Below are 9334 nucleotides of genomic sequence, written 5' to 3'. Positions count from 1 at the left end.
CCCACAGTTACTCCAGAAATACCTCAATTCCCCCCTGCTGTCATTATTGACACGACGAATGAGTGAAATATATGTATTCATTTATTCAAGATTTTTTTTTAGATATATCTTCTTTCTTACTACCATTACGAATTTATAGGCGCCCGTCATCTTATAACTTCAAGCCTCTCCTATCCTCTCTGTTCTTTGTTCAATTATTTGTTCATTTATTTCACTCATGAATTTTATAACGATTATAGAAATCATTTTTCATTTAATAATCATGGAATTGATACAGTTAGAAAAATTACTTGTCATTTTCCACTATCAGTACAGAATTACGATCCCAAATTGAAGAGACATGCACTAGTTCTGAAAAAAATTGTGGAACTAGTGAAATTTCAATGATTTTTTAATGAGAAAATTTCTGTATTTACAGGCATGATTTGTACTAGTGAAATCGGTAGCTGTCATTTTACAATGATAAGGGCCGCCTTAGTAATGGTACTATTTTAACATTTTTCTCTCAGCATTTACTTAATCACACACAACTGGAGTGTAGTCCTCAAAATTCTACGATATTAAATAAACAAATTTCGGACGTTTTTAGTTCAACAAAAAATCGTGTAAAACGGGTTGAATAATTTCTTATTTCATTTCACTGCAATTATATTCGTATAAAAATAATAGTCTCCAGTGACAGGCGTCGTAATTACAATATCTGAGCATATTTTCCACATCTCCGTTCATTTCATTCATCACATGAGTAAAACGAAATCAAAAAAATTTTGATACATTTATGGATTTAGGTGTGAAGTGGTGCACAACCCGAGATGAATACGGATTATTTCTATTGACATTATTTTGAGAATATCTGGAGATCTAGTGGATTTAAATGAATTTTTTTCTTCTGAATATTTAGCGCTCGAGATATTTTCAAAGTGATCAACAAAATTTTGGCTCTCATCTCATTTTTTCCACTTCAATCCAGAATTTAGTTTGCAAATACCAGAGTCATCGGTACGAGTCACTCTAGCACAACAAAATCGAGTGAAATAAAAATAGAGGAGAATGACATATTGACCAGAAGTTACGCTCCTTGTCTCATGAATTTATTAATTCTTCGTGTAATCACCGGATTTTCATGGCATTCTGTCAATTTCATTCCACGCCATTTCATCTCCACTTATTGCAAAAATGTTTCTTCACAAAAACATACATCAGGCACTAACGTAATAAGTAATGTCCTGTCAGTCCTATTAGCTTATCTATGTTAATCACAAGTTAGTGACCATGTTTACACGTACCGATGCTTGAAGAAATGTCAGACGAGTCTCCAGTCAATTTTCATAATCTCTGTTTTTATAATTAATAATTATCCTGTTTTAATTTCATTTGGATCAACTAAATTTCACTTGTCTTTGAGAGTCGTCATGAGATTTAATCAAACTGTATGCACAGTCATCATTGATTATAAACTAGATCACAGGCGAATCCTCTGTGATATTCCATAAATTCTGAAATTATTCAATTTTACATTCTCAGTTTTTCCCTCATGTCTTCATTCCTCAGTTGATAAAAAAAAAACTTCTTCGACATTTTGATTCGCAAAAAGAAAAATACAAAAAATGTTGCCACAAAAAGTTTCCTATCTCAAACGAATTTCGAGATATTAAAAAAGAACTTCCAGTGGAACTCACTCATCATCGGAGATAATTCACATGATTTTTCTGATTAACTGGAGTAAATAACTTTTTAACATTCGACCTTGACTCTGGAATGATCCTACGCGTAAAAATAATATCTATCTTCTTCACAGATGAAGAAGAATACATTAAATAATGATTCGGTTCAAACCCAGTTATTTCTAACTTCATCCTGACATTGTATACTTTCTCTGATATGTACAAGACACTCCCAAATATTCAGACTTCACCAATTAATCTCGGAAATAGATTCGCAGTTCATACAATGTAACAAAAAATTGCACATGAGTGTCACAAACCGAACAATCCATACAGACTAAAGAATTGATAATAAATAATAATGAGATAATAAATCACAAATGCTCATTGGAATGCAATAAATTGCATTATCTCCTGACAAAACATGTGCATCAATGGAATGAATCAATGATTCCTGATACTCTCCACCGGTTGCTATGCACATTTAGATGAAAATCAAAATAATATTTACAAGGTATTACAAGTGCCACCTACATCATTATTCATAATTTAATCTAATTACAAAATATTTAACTAAGCACAGACAGACACAGCCTGATTGAAATAGAAACAGATTTTACGTGATGTTTATGGACTAAATTACAAAATGCACGTGGATTCAGACTGAGTGAATTGGACTTTATTTCTAGGCCAGTTCGTGATCAAGGAATTCAAAGTTTGCGAGGCAAACTGATTCTTGATTGAGTCTTTATTATTCGATTGTGAGGGAGATGATGAGAGAAGAAATGTCAACATTTCAGTTTCGTTCTTTTCTATTTCGATTTATCATAGAAGTGCAAAATTCAATTGAATAACATCGATGATAATTTTGAGCCCTCCCACGTGTCAAATTGTTAACATTATTGTAATTTTGTTAAACAATATAATCAATAAAAATGATTGATGGTAAATTCAAGACTGTCTTCGGAAGTTCTCAAATTTGTTGAAGCAAATTAAATGATGTTTAAGGTCGAGTACTAATTGCGAGATAATTTAATTTGTTGGAATTTCATTGTTTAATGTTTTATTCTTCGCTGGAAATGGGATGGCACTCGAGTGAATCGCACTCGGCAAGTGCTTCACCACCTCTCAGTGGAAATTCACCGGTGGAAAGACTCTCAGCTGCCATTGCTGATGAATCAATACTATCAAAGTAGGAATTTTGCCAGGATGGAGGACGAAATCTTCTCGTTGGTGAGCCAATGATGAATTCGATTCTCGTTGAGTCGTTGATTGATGTATCTTGATTCAATGAGTCTGGATATAGGGATGACTCACTGTGACGAAAACTAGTTGATGAACACCAGGAGGTCGGGGGATCGGTGAGGGCCTGGAAAAATTATTGCACTCTGTTAATCTTCGATGATAAATCGTCAGACATTCCAGTGATTCATGATTGTAATCATTCTCTTTTATTTTTTTAATTACTTGATTTATGTGTTTTTTTTTGCGCAATGTGAAACGCTCACGGCTTTATGGTTTTGCCACACATTTTTGTATGTCTTTACTTGCAGAATTCTTTTGTGAAGAGTCATTTTGGAAGTTCGATTGATTTATTATCCTTTTGTAAATATCTTGGAAATTTAATTGACGATTTGGAAAATAACGATTCATTTTTTTGGAATATTTTTTTAGAACATTTTTTTATGGATTTTCATAAATCAGCGAAGTCACGAGTTTATGTGAATTGAAATTAATGGAGTGAAGTTAAAAAGTCTGAAGAAATTCTGAGACAGTGATGAGCAAATTTCATGTGTTAAAGGCTCAAGTCCTTAAGTTTCAAGGAAATTTATTAATTATTTATATTTATTTATTTATTTATTCTACTTCTAATTAGAAAAGACTATTGGACTTGGTACTTGCAAAATTTCCAAGTACTAAATCCATCTAGAAGTTGGGACTTAAAATTTTTGAATCTTAAGTCTAAAAAAAATGAATCCAAGTGAATGAGATTGAAGAATTATAGAGAAAATTTGATTCAAAATTAATTTCAGAATTCTAAATCTATCTCTCATGAAGACTTAAAGACTTAATGCGATTTTCCATATCCCAAGGACTACAAACTTGGAAATTTCTCAAGTCCTAAGTCCGGCTAGAATTAAGATCTGAAACAAGTCAAGTCCCACCTTCTAAAATTCCCGATCTATTTCCAAAGAAGTAAAAAGTTAACAGAGAATTAATCCTTTATTTAAAATTGATATTTAATTTTCTACATATATTTTTATTGAATTTCAAATCTTAAATAGACTTGCGAGTGCCCATCACTGTTTCGAGAAATTCATCAGAAGAGATTTCCTGAATTTTCGTTTTTGTCGACAATTCAAAGAGTTAAGAGATTGTTTTCTAATGAGATCTCACGAATCCTTTTGTTTTAAAGATATCTGTGACATAATTCATTGGAAATTTTTTGTCTCGCATCACTTTCACCATTTTATTATTTCCTTGTTTAGTTGAAGAATAAGTTGAAGTGGATAGATGATGAAATCAGTAGACTCTACCACAAAATTTCTGAGGTATAGACAATCCCTAATAATTGTAATGATGGTCGACGACCCGCAGGCCAAGCAGGTAAGCGTGTGGTCGATTAAGAGAGTTATACATTGCTCAATTCTCCTCGTTCTCAAGTGCAGAAAGAAAAATATTTTTTATTATTTCACTTATCTACGTCCGTATTGTCAGGCATTCTTGGGCATAAATGCAGCAAACAAAACCATAATTCAGCGGAAATAATCAGCGAAGAAATAGAAACCATAAGCAGAGATATAACATTTTTTTAGAAGAATAAAGTTACAGATGTGTCCAACAATTTCGTGCTTGTGGTAAAAATGATATAGAGAAAGAGGTGTGTTAAATTCTAAAGAAAATCATGCAGGTGTGGCGCAGTCAATCAATAACAAAAGGGATGAGTCTATGAGTGATCAATTTAGAGAAGAAAGTCGGAGGATTATTGTGCACGAGATTATATTAACTATAATATAATATATTTGATTATTTTCTTGACACCTAATGTTCAGAATTTGCTAAATAATTCAAAATTTTCTGATGACAACTCTAAAGAAAAGAATTAATTATAAAAACCCAGGATAGTTTCTCTGGGAGAAAAAATTATAGAAATCCTATAATCCATGGAATTCATTCATTTTCTGTCGTATAACGTTTCATTGGCTTTTTTCTGAGTAAAAAAATTGTCGTTTCACAATTCATTGGACATTCTCAATGATGCATATCAAAAAGGGTAAAACAAGACTATCGATTCTACTTTAAGATTCATTACCCGAATGTCTTACAATCTTAAGATATTTTTTCTAAAATTTTATATTTCGATAACAATATTCCTGAAACTCTAAAGTTGCTATAAAAAAGTGAAAATTCAGAGGTTCTCTCTGAGTTTTTAGACGTTTGATGGAAAAATAAATCATGCTGTCGTTTATTTTCATCGAAAATCGTATAATATATAATAGCTTCGAAATATTCTCTAGAAACTAGACGAAAAAAAAAATCACTTATTGTAATTTACTCTATCACAGATTTGGAGTAGAACAAAACTTTTAGTTTATTCTAAATTTTTGATCCCAAAAGTCAGAAGTTTGAAGAAGTTCCATTTTACCCCATATTTTCCGGACTATTGAATTAAAAAAAAAATTTCAAAAAGAAATTTTTTTTAATTCGACGGAAAATTTGTATGTGAAAAATAGTGAATTTCAATAATTCAAATGATTCTCAATTATCCGAATATTATTTTATGTAATATTTTTTTTAGTTAGTTTCATTAAAAAAAAGATGTGCAGAAAATTGAAATTTTTCAAAAAATTAACACCAAAAAATCGTTTCGACTTTTGTTTCTGGCAATAGGAATTTCGATACTTCAGATGATTCCAAATCATCTGATCATAATTTAGCGAGGCTTTTTTTTAATCCGAACGATTTTAACTTATTAATACAACTATTCCAAACTTTTTTCTATTTAATTTTCCATTTTTTTCACTAATTTTTCATTTCCATCGATTAATTCGTTAGATTAGGAGAGCTAATCAATTTGATTTATCCTAATAAACAAAAGAAGTCTCAAAATAACATGATTAACTGACATGAGTATAAAATTCGTTGTAAATGAAAGATTCATCTTTGAGGATGAAAATGCATAAATGATTTTTCAGTTTAAAAATTAATAGGGAATCTATATTAAAATAAAAAAATGAGTTTTAAAAATCAATGTTTAAATGATCAAGAATAATCTGAAATTTCGAAATGCATTATTCCATTTCTAGAAGAAAACAATGCGACGGTCTTTTGGCGGAAAGCATACGATATTTTCTATAAAACATGAAATTTATAATTGTCAACCGGAAACTTGACGTGACGTCAAGCTGATTCATCTATTCACAAGGTCACAGCTTTAGAATGAAGGAAATAGGATATGAAAAAATCACCAAGAGAATATACTACCTCACTACAGGATAATTGGAGATGACTACTGGGAAAATTGTACCGTAGGCGAAGCATCACCGCATTCCAAAATAATAAACTAAAAAAAAAGCGTCAAAAGCAAATGATAATAAAAGAAGCATAACTTACGATAGACTGACGGACGCGAGAAGGGGCCATTTGCGTATTGAACAGCCGGGGTTGGAGTCGAACGCACGCTCGCCTGCGCTCCAGTTTCAGACATTTCACTAGTGGTTGAGTGGTCAGTCGGTATTTTTAATTTGTTAAATACTAAATTATCTCAATGTCTCAAAATTTAATCTAATCGACGATTCAATGGGATTTTATTCCGTTATCAGAGTCACAGTTGAAGGAGGAATTAATTTTTTAATGTGAAATGAATAACTATGTTAAATTGAAGGAGCCAGGCAAGATTCACCCATGAAGATTTGGATTACCATTCATTTCAGAATTAATTCTCTATCAATTTCACTCAGATGTGAATAAATTAAATAGATTTATTATTTTTCTTATTTTTTTTTTTTTTGGTGAAAATTTCTTCGAGAATTATTCGGAAAGAAAAGTTGAGAGATGTGAAGTAGCGGGAAGAAATGAATTTTTTTTTGTTCAGTACTTGATAAACATCTTTGGGCTCAATAGAATTATGCACTAGGTATCCGAGGATCGAAGATTGCCAAAATATTTCTGAACTATCCTACTCCTAAGTACAAAGTACTATTAGACTCAGTATTTGAAAAATTGTGTATCCTAAGTCCTTGAGATTTAACAGTCCTTAGTACTTGAAAAAAATACAAATACTAAATACTTCTGGATTTTGGAGTTTAGATTTTTCAAGCAATAAGTCTAATAAAACTTAAGACCCATTATTTCGAAATTTAATTGTCACAAATTCTTTTAAGACTTCCGATTTACCTCCAGCAAAAAATAAACAGAGAATTAATAATTTTATTGGGCCTTAAACTTGAAATGGACTTAAGAGTGCCCATCACTGCTCAGGATATTCCCCAAAGATATTTATCATTAATCTGATAAGAAAATAGAACTCATGTCTTCCCTCCACGTCAACACCTGACTTCTCCAGACGTTAATGCCCCCACAGAAACCGAATAAATAAAATCTACCACTGAGCATCATGAAGATTGCTCTGCTGGGGGGTCAATAAAATTAGCTGCACAATCCTCCAAGTCCCCTGGTTTTCCCCATTAATGAAATTAATCAGATGAAGTCAACAAGTAGATATGCCACCTCATCTAGAATCAAACCCCTAGAAGAAGATGTTAATCCCATGTTAAAGTAGAATTGAACACAGGAGAATGGCGTTGAGCGTGAGAACCTGCCCTCATCACATATTCAACCATCGAATCATAAATACATGTACTCGAATTTGTCTGAATACAATGATGAATGGTCGAGTGATGTTTTACTTCATCCAGCCAGTCCAAAAGAGGAGTTTGGGTGGTCGTACCTTTCCGGTAGTGTCAGTGTCAACAGAGGCCCTTGCTAAACTGTGAGATCGTCTTGCTGGTGCAACTGGTCTTCTCGGTAAAGTACCACTTTTCATTATCATTCCCTGATGATTATTCCCCTGATAATTATTATTAACCCCTTGATAATGATGATTATTCGTTTCTAGTGAGTCTCTGGCACGTGAGAGTGATGATTTGTTGAGTGAATCACGATTTGAATTATTCCTGGGCAATGATTTGTTGAGGGATTCTCTACTCGTGTCCTTTCCAGTCTTTGGGAGACTCTTATTCAGTGATTCACGACTCGAGTCTCGAGTTTTAGTCAGCGATGATTTTGGTCTGTCATTGGTGCTCTCACGACTAGAGTCTCTTGGAGGTTTTGTTAGGGATTTTAGGGATGTCTTGAGGGATTCACGACTGTCACTTTTGGTGGGAGGTTTTGGTGCTGTTGGTTTGGATCCAGGTAAGGGAATTCTGCTTGGTGGACGTCGTCTGGGGGAGGGTTTCACTTCGAGTGTCTGATGATGATCTCGTGCTGATTCCGTACTGCTTCCTGGCTCTAAGCAGCTTTGTTCACATCTGGGTTCTGTTTCCGAGAATTCAGCCTCGTGGAGTGGTTCAGTCGAGGGACGCTGTTGCTGTTTTTCAAGAACTCGCACCCGGGCACGAGTTCCTTCCAATTCGATGTTTCTCTCCTCTAGCTGGAAACATTAAAATAGTTAGTGAACATTATTTCAGGCTCATGGAGACTCCGTAACAACTTCCTCGACGAATTCTCGAGCATTCACCCCTCAGATGAGTCTCAACCCCCAACATATTGAGTCTACCGTGTAGGCTTCAGGTTTTTAAAACCATTCACTAACGACGTAACGTAAAAAGAACATGAAAAGAACATGAACTTGACTTTTCGTAAAAATTGCCTAAGCACCTTGAAAATTTATTCAAAAGTTGCAGTAGGGCAACAGAACATGAAATAATCGGGACATTAAAAAGGCATAAAAGGCCATGCCCTTGCTTTTTTTTGTGTTGTGTTTTATGCTATGGGTTGTGTATGGTGATTTTACTAACTCGAAAAAAAATTTGTGGAAATTTCAATATTTTTCAAATGGGAATATTTGAATATTTATAGCCGCAGTCGAAGCTTCGGATTAAGAACTGAAACTTCACGCGGATTCTTAAATAATTATTTCGGTTTCTAAGGGAGTGAACGGTTAAAAATTTCTCGAGGGCGTTGTTAAATATTTTAATGAAGAAGTAATTCTGGGGGAGTACCTGGTAGCGAAGCTCGTCGTTTTCCTCTCGCACTTTGTCTAGGCAGTCTGAGAGGGTTTCAGTACTCTTTTTCACCTCGTGTAGTCTGTCTTGTAGGCACTGAAAATCGGAAGATTAATAAGAAATAATGAAAGATTCAATCAATTATATGTTTTCGCATTTTTAGAGATCAAGAACTCTTATTCTCTTTTGGAAAATAATTATAGAATAAGTGTTTCATCCTGAGTTCCATGCCCTGAACACAATAAAGCGATTCCATTTTTGTAAATATTATTACATATTGATCATGACAATACGTCAATTGCGTTACAAATTTTTCATAAATACATTTAAGGTTGTTGTCGCGCGACAGTCTCTATAAAAAGTTTATTCGCTGTAAAACGGGCCAGTTTAGAACACAATCTTTTGACGGTATATAGTCTCACTTGATTGATTGCATTGTGCATG

The 9334-nt window shown here is 33.4% G+C and overlaps 1 protein-coding gene across 3 annotated transcripts in view; it reads right to left on the bottom strand.

The window, feature by feature from the left end:
- Positions 1-373: 373 nt before the first annotated feature.
- Positions 374-9334, bottom strand: part of jvl (javelin-like) — a 99364-nt gene continuing 90403 nt past the window's right edge. For 2 of the 3 annotated variants that reach the window (XM_011314503.1, XM_011314504.1), the window contains exons 3-5: positions 8888-8986; positions 7615-8316; positions 374-3033 (exon numbers count right to left, since the gene is read on the bottom strand). In XM_011314503.1, coding sequence (XP_011312805.1) covers positions 2728-3033; positions 7615-8316; positions 8888-8986 — 1107 coding nt within the window. In that variant the 3' untranslated portion in view covers positions 374-2727. Of the gene's footprint in view, positions 3034-6320; positions 7414-7614; positions 8317-8887; positions 8987-9334 lie in introns of those variants that run through there. The other variant, XM_011314505.1, reaches the window with a different exon arrangement.

This window comes from Fopius arisanus, unplaced genomic scaffold, assembly GCF_000806365.1.
Source record: "Fopius arisanus strain USDA-PBARC FA_bdor unplaced genomic scaffold, ASM80636v1 scaffold00168, whole genome shotgun sequence".
Classification (NCBI taxonomy): domain Eukaryota; kingdom Metazoa; phylum Arthropoda; class Insecta; order Hymenoptera; family Braconidae; genus Fopius; species Fopius arisanus.
The sequence above is the reverse complement of the archived record's forward strand: the minus strand, read 5'-3'. Positions and strand labels throughout refer to the sequence as shown.